This window comes from Poecile atricapillus, chromosome 24, assembly GCF_030490865.1.
Source record: "Poecile atricapillus isolate bPoeAtr1 chromosome 24, bPoeAtr1.hap1, whole genome shotgun sequence".
In the NCBI taxonomy this organism is placed as follows: Eukaryota; Metazoa; Chordata; class Aves; order Passeriformes; family Paridae; genus Poecile; species Poecile atricapillus.
In genome coordinates this window covers 778,420-791,761 of record NC_081272.1, presented here as the reverse complement: position 1 = coordinate 791,761, position 13,342 = coordinate 778,420, and the positions used below count along the sequence as shown (strand labels likewise).

The 13,342-nt window shown below is 56.5% G+C and overlaps 2 protein-coding genes across 2 annotated transcripts in view; one reads left to right on the top strand and one right to left on the bottom strand.

Moving 5' to 3' along the window:
* SDC3 (syndecan 3) overlaps positions 1 to 12,145 on the top strand; it is a 39,309-nt gene extending 27,164 nt beyond the window's left edge. Inside the window, exons 2-5 of the mRNA XM_058856775.1 lie at positions 2,733 to 2,850; positions 3,516 to 4,168; positions 5,802 to 6,072; positions 7,509 to 12,145. Coding sequence (XP_058712758.1) covers positions 2,733 to 2,850; positions 3,516 to 4,168; positions 5,802 to 6,072; positions 7,509 to 7,675 — 1,209 coding nt within the window. The 3' untranslated portion in view covers positions 7,676 to 12,145. The remainder of the gene's footprint in view (positions 1 to 2,732; positions 2,851 to 3,515; positions 4,169 to 5,801; positions 6,073 to 7,508) is intronic.
* On the bottom strand, positions 11,981 to 13,025 carry LOC131588158 (uncharacterized). The gene is made up of 2 exons (XM_058856781.1): positions 12,381 to 13,025; positions 11,981 to 12,298 (listed from the first exon to the last, which is right to left on the bottom strand). The coding sequence occupies exons 1-2, from the start codon at positions 13,023 to 13,025 to the stop codon at positions 11,981 to 11,983; spliced, it is 963 nt and encodes a 320-aa protein (XP_058712764.1).
* Between the last annotated feature and the right edge of the window lie 317 nt (positions 13,026 to 13,342).

Sequence of the window (13,342 nt, the reverse complement as noted above, 5' to 3'; positions counted from 1 at the left end):
GGGATCAACCCCTCATTCCCGGGAGGGGGCCATGCACAGCCAGGGGCTCATGGAGCATTCACGATCCAAGCAGCGCTAAATCCAAATAAAACCCAACTGCTCCCAAGATTTATGGCACGAGCCTGACCTCAAATCATCGGGGCCGCAGCTCGGAGGGGGTTACGTCAGCGCCTTGGGAATGGTGTGATGAGGGGGCTTCTCTGGGAACAGCCACATCCCAAACACCCCCCTGGGCACCGGGAACATCCCAAGATGGTTCCCAAGTCTTTAAGTCTTTGTGGAGCTTGGCTGGGGCTGTGCTGCAGGTGGGGTCACCCCAGGTGTGGTCCTGCCTGTGGGGTTGTTGGGTTTGTGTTGGACCTGGCTGAGGGTTGGGATGGATGGAATCCATGGATGATGGATGGATGATGGATGGATGGATGGATGGATGGATGGATGGATGGATGGATGGATGGATGGATGATGGATGGATGGATGATGGATGGATGGATGATGGATGGATGATGGATGATGGATGGATGATGGATGGATGGATGGATGGATGGATGGATGACGGATGATGGATGATGGATGGATGGATGATGGATGGATGGATGGATGGATGGATGATGGATGGATGGATGATGGATGGATGGATGGATGGATGGATGGATGGATGGATGGATGATGGATGGATGGATGGATGGATGGATGGATGGATGATGGATGGAATCACGGATGGATGATGGATGATGAAGGATGGATGAGGGATGGATGGATAGATGGAATCACGGATGGATGATGGATGGATGATGGATGATGGATGGATGGATGGATGGATGGATGGATGGATGATGGATGGATGGATGGATGGATGGATGGATGATGGATGGATGGATGGATGGATGGATGGATGATGGATGGATGGATGGATGGATGGATGGATGGATGGATGATGGATGGATGATGGATGGAATCACGGATGGATGATGGATGATGAAGGATGGATGATGGATGATGGATGGATGATGGATGATGGATGGATGATGAATGGATGATAGATGGATGATGGATGATGGATGGATGGATGATGGATGGAATCACGGATGGATGATGGATGATGGATGGATGATGGATGGATGATGGATGATGGATGATGGATGATGGATGGATGATGGATGGAATCACGGATGGATGATGGATGATGGATGGATGATGGATGGAATCACGGATGGATGATGGATGATGGATGGATGATGGATGGATGGAATCACGGATGGATGATGGATGATGGATGATGGATGATGGATGGATGGATGGATGATGGATGGAATCACGGATGGATGATGGATGATGAAGGATGGATGAGGGATGGACGCACAGACAGGTGTTGGATGGATGGGAGCTGCTGTTCCAAGCTGGTGCTTCCATTCCCGTTTCCTGCTCCAAGCCTGGAGCCAGGAGTCTGGAACGGCCTCATCTTGTTCCAATTTCAGGACGAACAAAGGGATTGGGGCCATGTGGCTCCCATCAGGGAGAGGCTTTGCAGGGAGAATCCCACCCTCGGGATGGGCTGGGGAGCGCCGGGGTGTTCTCATTTCCTGGGGAGCCTTGATACATTTGGTGTAAAAACAAAGGCAGAAGAATGATTCCCAGAGTTTCTTCCTGCATCCCCTCATTCCCTGGCATTTTTCCATGCCTTCCCATCACTTTTGGTGACCCGTCTCAAATTCTTGGGCTGCGCAATTCCCAAATCCCTGCGGATTTACTCTGCCAGATCACAAATTCCAGTGAGCTGCTGGGGAGCGGGTGTTGGGAATCCAGGATGGGGCATCAGCTGGGGGGCAAAGGCTGAATATTCCCAGAGATCTGGGGAGCACGTGGGGTGCTGGAGACCAGCAGGACACATCCAGTGGCTGCTGGGAAGAGCTGGAACAGATCCAGCCAGAAACAGCTCAGACACTTAAAAGCTCAATTCCCCCGGCCCCTCCCGAGCTGATGGAATCTCTCTCCTGATGGGAGAAGGGATGTGGGGACAAAACTCGAGTCAGGTCACAAATTTCTCCACCTGACTGTTCAAAACTCCTTTCCTGCTCCAAGCTGCAGTGAAAACAAAGAAACCCGGAGCTGTTTTCAGGAGGTAAAATGCTCCGAGAGGCGACAGGGACCCTTCAAGGCCTTGATTTGAAACTGAAGCTGGAACCTGGCTTGTTACATCTTGAAACATCTGATGCGATCTCGCAGATCAAAGCCGCCTTGTTTGCCTTGTAATGAGGTGTCAAAGCATTTCCTCACAACGCCAACAGGAGACACTTTGATCTGCAAAACAAGATGTTTAAGAGCGCTGCTAGCGAGGGCTCCCCGCGTTCTCGCAGCTCGGGGAAGCAGGGGAATATTTGAAGTCTGCTGTTGTTTCCTCTCGAGGCTTCCCAAGCTGTGGCAGCTGATGAGGTGTTGCTGTCACACCGGAGCCAGGACTCACAGGGAAATCATCGAGCCTGAACAGCAGCCAGCTGGAGAGCCAAACCCAGCGTTTTCCTTACAGCTCCCAAAAGGAGTTGTTGGGTTTTCCCCAAAATAAAAAGGCTTTTTGTCCACGGGAAATGTTGATGTGAGCTCACTGAGTTGCTCTGGGGGAAAACCCCGCGATTCTGGGTGGTTCAGCTGCAGGTTGTTTGTGCTGCTGCTGCCGTGGTCTGGCTGGGGTAGCCCCTGGTGGGGCTGGAGCCACTCACGGGTCCCTCCGGTCACAGGCTCAGCGCTGGCGCAATGAGAACTACGAGAGGCCCGTGGACCTGGAGGGCTCCGGGGACGACGATCCCTTTGGAGAAGATGAGCTGGACGACATCTACTCTGGCTCTGGCTCGGGGTGTGAGTACCTGGGGAGCTCCTGGGAAGAGTTCTTGGATCATTGTGGGGCTCCTGGGAAGGTCCTTGACTGGCTGTGGGGTTGGGGGGCTCCTGGGAAGGGTTCCTAGGTTATTGAGGAGATCCTGGGAAGGTTCTTGGCTGGCCGTGGGGTTGGGGGGCTCCTGGAAAGGGTTCCTGGATCGTTGGGGAGATCCTGGGAAGGTCCTTGACTGGCTGTGGGGTTGTGGGGCTCTTGGGTAGGTTCTTGGCTGGCTGTGGGATTGGGGGGCTCCTGGGAAGGGTTCCTGGATCATTGGGAAGATCCTGGGAAGGGTTCCTGGATCATTGGGGGTCTCTTGGGAAGGTCCTTGACCAGCTGTGGGATTGGAGGGCTGGAGAAGAGCCCTTCTTGTGATTTTCCCTTTATCCATCACTGGAGTTGTCCTCTGAGACAAAAGCAACGGGAGCTGTCCAGAAGTTGGGCTCCAGTGCCTCCATGTCCCAGTTCAGCCCTACTGGGCAGGACTGGCCCTTCCAAAGACCCCAGGAGGGCGTTGGCCACCACAAGGGAACAGCCTTTGGTTTCTGCTGAGCCTGGAACCATCCGTGCTCTGGGATTTTGGGGGTGGTGCCAGGGAAATGCCTCAGCAGCGGATTCACTCCTCCCTCTCGTCCCCCCGTTTCAGATTTCGAGCCGGAGCTGGGGCTGGACACGGCCGTGAGCCTGACCACGGACACACTGGTGACGCTGCCCACCACGGCGGCCGTGCTGCCTGTCACCGCCGCCCAGCCCGTGGCAACGCCCCTGGAGCCGTCCCCCACTCCCCAGGACACCACCCCCGGGCAGGCAACCAGCGCCTTCCTCATCCCCAGGACCACGGAAGCACCGGCCGTGCCCAGCTGGAAAGCCACCACCACCAGCACCACGGCCAGCGAGCCCCCAACCACCACGGCCACCACCACCACGGCCACCACCACCAGGGCCACCACCACCAGGGCCACCACCACCACCACCACCACCACCACCACCACGGAGGCCACCACGACCACAAGCAGCACCACCGTGGCCACAGCCAAGCCCACCACCACCCGGAGGTTCCTGCCCCCCTTGGCCACCAAGGCGGCCACCACGCGGGCCACCACGCTGGAGACCCCCACCACGCCCGTCCCTGACACCAGCACCCCCACAGAGGTGGCCACGTCACGCCTTGTCCCCAGCAGCACGGCCAAGCCCAGGGCCCTGCCAAAGCCCAGCACCTCCAGGACTGCAGAGCTCCCCGAGAAAAGCACAGCCTTGCCGCCCGTGGCCACCACGCTGCTGCCCACCGAGGCCCCCCAGGTAGGAGGCCGGAGCCCTTCTCACCTGCTCGGGGTCCTGGGCTACCCGAGGAGCCAAGAGGTGGCCACAGGAGGCCTTTGGTGGCCATCCATCCTTGGCCACTTGCTCTGAGGGAGGTCGAGGCAGGCTGGGCTCTTCCAGAGCGCAACATCTGGGGAGGTGAAAGGGGGATTTCCACCCGGGCAGGGGTCCAAGCTCCTGGGGACACCCAGGATGTGCCACCAACCCCGGTGTCCCCAGCACTCCCAGCTTCCCCAGGCAGGAGGGCAGCAGTGCCGCATCCCACGGGGACACAGCGACTTTCCTGGCTTTGGTGTCATGTCCCAGCTCCCAGCCCTGCCGGGAGCCCCGCGCTCTCCTCAATTACGGCTTGATGGTGCATTTCCAGCCCGTCGGGTGTCCTGAGCAGGAATTTCAGCTCCATCTCGCATTCAGAGCCCCTCAGGGGCCCTTTGCAGCCGCTTTGACTGAAAGGTGGAGTGATTTGTCTAAACTACTCCCTCTTTTCCGCCTGCAAATTCGTGCTCGGAGAGCTCGGGGCTCTCTCTGACCTTCAATTAATCCCTGTCACAAACGCGGCTCGTGGGAAGCGCTGAGCCGTGCGCTGGCCCCGGGGCAGCGGGACATGGAGAGGGTCCCAGCCCCTCCCCACAGCTCCTGGCTCATCCCTGAATCCCAGGAATCCCGCGTGGTGAGCGGGGCAGGCGGGAGGGGCGGCCCCGGCAGGGAGGGATCCCGGCGAGGTTTGGATCGGGGATGCTCCAGCTCCGCGGACACGCCGAGGGACAGGGGGGAAGGTCCGGGGGACAAGGGGGAAGGTCCGGGGGATTCGGTGCCGAGGGGATGTGCAGTAGGCAGTGGATGGATCAGGGATGGGATGGATCATATTCCCAGGCAATTTTTACCCTGGAGATCGGGATCACCTCCTTGCCAAGGGAACTGGGCAGGGACAGCAGGGTGACAGCAGGGTGACAGCTCTGGGTCCTGGGGGACAAGGAGCCATCCTCCTGCTCCCGTCCCGTGCAGCAGGAAGAGGGGAAAGGAGGAGGGAAGTCCCCTGGAGCTCATCCAGCAGCATCCAATCCTTTCTCTTGCTGTGCCGGTGTGGCACGGATGTTGTGTCACCTCCTGTTAGGAGTGAGCCACCTGCGAGTGGTGACATCCAACCTGCGCTCTGGGGACAGAGCAACAGGAGGATCTGGGGTGGGGTATTGGGGAGAAATCCTTCCCTGTAAGGGTGAGGATCTGGGGTGGGATATTGGGCAGAAATCCTTCCCTGTAAGGGTGGAGGGTCTGGGATGGGATTTTGGGGAGAAATCCTTCCCTGTAGGGGTGAGGATCTGGGGTGGGATATTGGGGAGAAATTCTTCCCTGTAAGGGTGAGGATCTGGGGTGGGGTCTCTTTAGGAGAACCTACAGGGAGCAGGTCCACGGGCCCAGCTCCCCCTCAGCCATGATTTGGTGATCATGGAGCTCTGGGGCTGCGCTGTCACTGCAGTACAAGTTCAGTGACACAGGGAAGGGACACCCCGACGTTACCCCCATGTCCCCCACCCTGTTTTTGGTCGGTGATGTCCTCCCTGTGGACACCCCTTGGTCTTTGTCCCCTGCTCCATCTTGTCCTTTCCCCCAGATGGAGCCAGGGGAGGTGACAGCAGTCCCTGAGAATGAGCTGGAGGTGCCGGCCAGCAGCGGCCCCAGTGGGGACTTTGAGATCCGGGAGGAGGAGGAGACGACTCGTCCCGACCTCAGGAACGAGGTGATGGCCGTGGTGACGCCGCCGGCGGGGCCGGGGCCCGGCAGGAATGTGGAGACGGGGCTGATGGACAACACGATAGACTCGGGCAACTCGGCTGCTCAGCTGCCCCAGAAGAACATTCTGGAGAGGAAGGAGGTGTTGATAGGTGAGACACGGGGCCGGTGTCTGGGGAAGGGTTTGGGGACACAGGGAGTCCCAGGAGAGGGGACTGTCCTGGGAAGGGCGTTGGGATAACCCACACCCACCTCCCGAAATCGCTCCGTAGGGTGTCCCAGGGTCTCCACTGCCAGGAATGTTGTGCACAATTTGGTTTTGCTGAGAGGGATTTCCAGGAAAAAAACGGGATTGTTTTCCCTGGAATTCCATAGATGTGCTGCGGTGAGCCGGCCACGGCTGCGAGGCTGCTCCCAAATTCCCAAAGCACAAAACCAGGCTGAAAATCCCAAATGATCCCCCAAAAATGCTTTGTCCTGGAAGCCAGGCTGGGGCTGGGGTGCCACTGATGGCCACAGGTGGCACTGATGGCCATGGGTGGCACTAAGGACCAGAGGGGTGGCACTGATGGCCTCAGGTGGCACTGAGGACCAGAGGGGTGGCACTGATGGCCATGGGTGGCACTAAGGACCAGAGGGGTGGCACTGATGGCCTCAGGTGGCACTGAGGACCAGAGGGGTGGCACTGATGGCCTCAGGTGGCACTGAGGACCAGAGGGGTGACACTGATGGCCACAGGTGTCACTGAGGACCAGAGGGGTGGCACTGATGGCCTCAGGTGTCACTGAGGACCAGAGGGGTGGCACTGATGGCTGCGGGTGACACTGAGGACCAGAGGGGTGGCACTGATGGCCTCAGGTGACACTGAGGACCAGAGGGGTGGCACTGATGGCCACAGGTGGCACTGAGGACCAGAGGGGTGGCACTAAGGACCAGAGGGGTGGCACTGATGGCTGCGGGTGACACTGAGGACCAGAGGGGGGGCACTGATGGCCTCAGGTGACGCTGAGGACCAGAGGGGTGGCACTGACAGCCATGGGTGGCACTGAGGACCAGAGGGGTGGCACTAAGGACCAGAGGGGTGGCTCTGATGGCCTCAGGTGACGCTGAGGACCAGAGGGGTGGCACGGACAGCCGCAGTTGGCACTGAGGGCTGCGGGTGGCACTGAGGACCAGAGGGGTGCCACTGACAGCTGCGGGTGGCACTGAGAGCTGAGGGTGGCACTGATGGCCTCAGGTGTCACTGAGGACCAGAGGGGTGGCGCTGACAGTCGCGGGTGGCACTGATGGCCATGGGTGGCACTGAGGACCAGAGGGGCGGCACTGATGGCCTCAGGTGTCACTGAGGACCAGAGGGGTGGCACTGATGGCCTCAGGTGACGCTGAGGACCAGAAGGGTGGCACTGACAGTCGCGGGTGGCACTGATGGTCGCGGGTGGCACTGATGGCCGCGGGTGGCACTGAGGACCAGAGGGGTGGCACTGATGGCCGTGGGTGGCACTGAGGGCCGCGGGTGGCACTGATGGTCGCGGGTGGCACTGATGGTCGCGGGTGGCACTGACGGCCGTGTCCCTGTGCGTTGTTGCAGCGGTGATCGTGGGGGGCGTGGTGGGCGCCCTTTTCGCCGCCTTCCTGGTGATGCTGCTCATCTACCGCATGAAGAAGAAGGACGAGGGCAGCTACACCCTGGAGGAGCCCAAGCAGGCCAACGTCACCTACCAGAAGCCCGACAAGCAGGAGGAGTTCTATGCGTAGACGGAGAGCCCAGAGTGCCTCACGCTTCCTCCCTCCCCCCTTCCCCGCTCCAAACCCTCCCCCTCCTCCCCTCCATCCAGTCTCTCTCTTTTTCCCCCCTCTCACTTTTTTTGGGATCAGACTGTGAATTCACAAAGCAAAACCCGCAGCGGCTGAAGGAGGAAACGCGTCCTTGGCCCGGGGAGCAGCGCCGAGGTCGCAGCGAGCACCGCTGGCCTTTCTGCTGGCGGGAGGGACGGGACACGGAGCCCGTGCCAAGGAGCCCATGCCAGGGCAGCCAGGAATTCTCCAGGAATTCTCCAGGAATTCTCCAGGAATGCCCTGGAGAGCACAGGATGGGCTGTCCACAGCGCCTGGAGCTCAACAGGACTTTTCCCACCACCACCACCACCACAAACTCTGGGATCCGGACACCTCCTGCCAGCCCTGGGGCACAAGGAGCTTCCTTTGGATTTATTCCCTTTTTTTTTTCCCGTCCATAAAGGAGGGAGATTTCCTTCCCTCTGTCTTGTCTTTATTTTTTGGTTTTCTTTTGGAATGGGGTTGGTTGCTCTGCAGGAATCCCCTTCTGCTGGAAGAGAGAACACGACTCTCCAACGCTCCTGGAACCTCGGGAAAAGCACACGGGGCTGGAATACTTGGGCACCCTGGGATTCGCTCCTGGAGCGGGAAAAAAAGGAAATAAACACAAACACTGGGAATGATCCCTTTGGATCAACGCTCTGGAGAGCTCGTGGAGCTGCATTGGGGCATCCCAGGCTGCCTCCTGGCCCTGGAATCTCCTGGATCCACATCTGGCTGAGGGATTTGGCTGGAAGGGGACTTGGTTTGGGCTGGGTTTTCACTGTGGCCACTAAAGCCCGGCTTGGCGGGACATTCCCTGGGGAGGAGATGGGAATGGAGAAGCTGAATCCTCTCCCTGGCTCTTCCAGCGGGGATTCCAGAGCTCTGCAAGGCGTGGGATGCAGCCTAAGGAAAGAAATCCAAGCAGGGACAATCCCCGTCCCCTCGGGATCCTGCCAGCTCCAGAGGTGAGGAAGAGGAGGCAGAACCATGGCTCCAGCCCAGAGTTAATTGGAAACATCCCAAAATCAATGGGAAGACCCAGGACTGACGGTTTTCCTTTGCTGTTTGAATCCCCAGCACTGATGGTTTTCCCTCTCTGGTGTTTAAATCCCAGCACAACCCACAGGGATGGAGAGATCCTGACCCTGGCACTCCCCAGGTGCCCAGGACGCAGATCCAGACCCTCCAGTGCCTTTGGGAAAGGCTGGATTTTTCCAGAGCAATCTCTGCACACAGATTCAATTAAGATATTTTAATTAAGATGTTTCAATGGGGTGGCTCTTAATTAGCTGGAGCCCTGTTTGCTTGTGGAGCTTTGTTGTCATGATGGTCGTGATCTTGGTGGGGTCCCACGGAGACTTTGGATTTGCTCTTGGAGAAATTTAAATGGGAAAATTTGGGGGGAAAAAAAATGGTTGCTTTGTGAATTGAGCTGCACAGAGCCAGGGACACTTGGGCTCCTGAGGGGTTTGGTGGATTTAGGGTTTTATGGTGGGGGTTACAGGACAGAAGAGCTTCGTTCTGGAAGGGATTTGAGGCCCTAGGAATATTTTAAATATATATAAATATATATCTCCACTCCCATATGCCCTTCCATGGATCTGGAGGGAAATGAAATCCCTGGAATTTCTCAGTGCACTGGGAAGCCTGGGTGGGATTTGGGGCTGGGAATTTGGGAGCTTTGGGCTGCTTTTCCCTGGGATACAACCCAAAATGACGACCTGGCTTTATTCTGGATAGGGAACAGAGCCCTGCGTGTGGATCAGCACTAAATCCTCATTTTTGAGCTGTCAGCCTCAAAATCCTCGTGGCTGAGGTTCTTGGAGCTTGGTGAAATCCCTGTTGGATGTTTGGGGTGGTGGTGCTGGGAGTGACCATTCCAGGTCCATCCCAGAGGAAGGACGAGGATGAGGATCAGGATGAGGATGAGGATGAGGATGAGGATCAGGATCAGGATCAGGATCAGGATCAGGATCAGGATCAGGATGAGGATGAGGATGCTCCAAAGCAGGGAACACGCTCAGAAGGAGCCTGGTGCCAACCCAGAGCCACTTTGTGCTGCTCCAGACGGAGTTTGGACTCCTGGATTTGATGATTTGGAGGATTTCAGCTCTGTTGGGATCACACAAGGGAGAGTGGCACAAACCAAGGTCACCAAGGCCACCCAAAATCCCCGTATTTTGGAAAAACCTGGATTTAATCTTTGGAGCTTGCTTTAAAAAAAACCAACCCTCCCAGCTTAATCTTTTTAATGCTGCTTTTCAGAGCTGCCTCCCTAATCTTCTTCATTCCATTTTTTCCCTCTATTTAATAGTCTGAAGTTCCATAATACAATTTTTTTACTCATTCAAGCTTAACCTCGTCCCTCTCAGCTGGTGTTAGGTTGTAATCCCGGCACTTAAATCCGTCACAGCTTCGGGAGTGAGGAAAGCTGGAGGTGGGAGGGTGAGAGGAGCCTGGGCAGGACTTGGGCAGAAATTAAAACATGAGATAAACACAATAAAAAAAAAGGCGAAGGCAATTAAACTGCTAATCAGAAGTGATCAAATAATTCATCCTTTATCTCCTGCTTCCACGCTTTTGCTCTCCCCCTGGAGAGGGAGGCGAGCTCCAGGAGAAACCTTTGGGTTTGGAGCCGACTTTTTGTGGTGTTAATGATGTCACAGCCTCTTGGGTCACCTCAGCTCCACGGGGGCTGCTGGAGTTGGAGTTTGAAGGGGAAAAAGAGAAGTCCTGTGCTGGAGGATGTGATCCTGTGCCTCCCTCCGAGGAGCTGGGATGGAGCTGAACACGGGCAGGCTTTTTTGGGGAAGCCCGTATCCCCAAAAATTCCTGGAAAATGCCATTTCTCCAAAAATTCCTGGAAAATGCCATTTCTCCATGAGCAGAGCCGCAGGGATGGATGGAACCCTGGGGCTGGTGCCTGGCGCAGGCAGCTGCTCCCTCCTGCAGGAGGCTCCCCAGGGATTCCCGGTGGGAAGAGGGGAGGAAGCTCCGCACAGGAGGAGCCATCCCCCGGCTGCTGATTTGGCTGCAGAGCAGATTTTTGGGAAAATGAACTCCAGAGTGAGAGGAGGCACCTTCCCTTCCCTTCCCTTCCCTTCCCTTCCCTTCCCTTCCCTTCCCTTCCCTTCCCTTCCCTTCCCTTCCCTTCCCTTCCCTTCCCTTCCCTTCCCTTCCCTTCCCTTCCCTTCCCTTCCCTTCCCTTCCCTTCCCTTCCCTTCCCTTCCCTTCCCTTCCCTTCCCTTCCCTTCCCTTCCCTTCCCTTCCCTTCCCTTCCCTTCCCTTCCCTTCCCTTCCCTTCCCTTCCCTTCCCTTCCCTTCCCTTCCCTTCCCCCAGCCTGGTTTTGTCCCCTCTGCCCAAATTCCGATTCCTCGTGGTGATCCCAGCCAGGAGCAGCTGGAGCAGTGCCCAGATGTGCTGGTCCTTCCAGCTGTGCTCCCCCAGGGATTTTCCTCGGCTTTTCCGTTTCTTTTCCTCGCGTTCCTGCGTGTGCCGGGCGCTGGAGCCGCAGGGACACTCCCGGCTGTTCCAGCTGGGAAATCTGAGGAGTTTCTGGAGTTGTAGGGTGGTGTGGGCTGCTCTGCCAGCTGTGCCAGCCCTGCGGCTCTCCCTGCTGGAACTGCAGCTGGAGAATATCCAGCAGGAGAATATCCAGGGACTTGTGGGCCACATCCAGCAGGAGAAGGCAGGAGGAGAGGATCAAAGGGAAGGGAAGAGCCGAGAGCCCCAGCCAGGGCTGGAATGGGGAATCTGGGAAGGGCAGGGGATGGATGGGGAGGGCAGGACCCAGCCCTGGGTGGGTTTTGCAGGGCTGGGAGTTGTCCCTTTGCTCCAAAAATCTCTCTGATCTTGGATATTTCCATAAAAAGCACCAGGTCCCTGTGTAGGGTGGAGCTGTCCCTTTGCTCCAAAGGTGTCCCTGGTTTCGGATGAGCCGTGCTGGGGGGATCCAGCCGCAGGGAAGGGGATGGCTCGGGCTGGGTGACCGCCAGGATGGGCTGGTTTGCCTCAAACTCCCTCCCCCATTTCCCTGACAATCCCTGCCTGGGAATTCCTCTGCCCCAGCTCCAGAATTCCGAGCTCTCCCTGCCATCAGTCACCAGCTCCGAGGCTTCCACAGGAACGATCCCACCAGCCGAGGACAGGGATGGAGTTTTTAATTCCCTTTTCCTCCCATCACCACCCTTGTCACGGTTTTTCCCCGGCTCCGAGGTTTTCTGGCAGGCTCTGGGATCTCAATCCGGAGAGGTTTGGTGGGAAGGAGCTCCCCGGGAGCAGGGATGGGGCTGGGTGTCCGTGTGTGTATATAAGTGTATGTAATTAATGTAATTAATAGGTAGAGATGTACAGGTGGGCACGGGGCCGGGGGCTCTGCTCCTGAGGAAAAGGAGGAGGAAAAAGAGGAAAAGGAGGAGGAAAAAAAGAGGAAAAGGAGGAGGAAAAAAAGAGGAAAAGGAGGAGGGAAAAGAGGAAAGGGAGGAGGATTTGTCCTCCAGCACCACGCGCTGGGCTCTGCAGCCCTCAGTCCTGTCCCAAGGAATGTGGGATTCAGCCTCGTTCCCTGTCCAAGGGATGTGGGATTCAGCCTCATCTCGGGATTCGGGATCCTCTGTCCCAAGGAATGTGGGATTCAGCCTCAATTCCCACAAAGGATTCAGGATTCCCCCTCATTCCCTGTCCCAAGGGATGTGGGATCCAACCTCTCACATTCCTGCTGCTCCTCCCTGCCCCGATCCCAATTTCTATCCCAATCCCGATCCCGATCCTGATCCCGATCCCAATCCCGATCCCAATCCTGATCCCGATCCCGATCTCAATCCCGATCCAAATCCCAATCCTGATCCCAATCCCAATCCCGATCCCAATCCCGATCCCGATCCTGATCCCAATCCCAATCCAAATCCCAATCCCGATCCCAATCCCGATCCAAATCCCGATCCAAATCCCAATCCTGATCCCCATCCCGATCCCAATCCTGATCCCGATCCCGGTGGATTGGGGTGAGCCAGGGTGGGGATCAGGAGCTTTTTGCCACTGCCAGGGCCGGAGAAGATCCCGGGATGGGATCCTGGGATGGATCCAAAGCGGAGCATTCCCATCCTCCTGCCCCTCATCCCTGTGGAGGAGCCTCAGCCTGCAGCACCCAAACTTTATTTTTATTTTTATTTTTATTTTTATTTTTATTTTTATTTTTATTTTTATTTTTATTTTTATTTTTCCCATTGTTTCCATATCTGGCTGAAAATCTCCCGATGTTTTCCACTCCCCGTATCCCAGCATTTCTCCCAAGACCTCCAGGGTGCCAGGGATTTTTCCTGCAGGAATTCCCTCTGTTGAGGGAATTCACCCCAGCCCGGCTGACAATCAAACCAGACTCCCAAAAAACAGGAATCCATTGCAGTTTGATAGGAAAACTTTTTAAAATCCCCCCCTTCTCTGTCACCACCACATCTCCAGGATAAACCATCACCCACTGCTCCTCCTGTAAATAAACATCAAACCTTCTTGTATAAATTAAAAATAAAATAATTTTAAAAAAAGACAAAAAAAAAAAACCCATCGATAAACATCCCAAAAATAAAATTTAAAAAAAAAAT

Excerpts from the sequence above, each read along its gene's own strand:
- LOC131588158 (XM_058856781.1), bottom strand. The coding sequence starts at position 13,025 with ATGCTGGGATACGGGGAGTGGAAAACATCGGGAGATTTTCAGCCAGAT. Across the intron at positions 12,299-12,380 it reads AATCCTTTGTGGGAATTGAG|GCTGAATCCCACATTCCTTG; the intron begins GCTGAATCCCAC and ends ACAGGGAACGAG.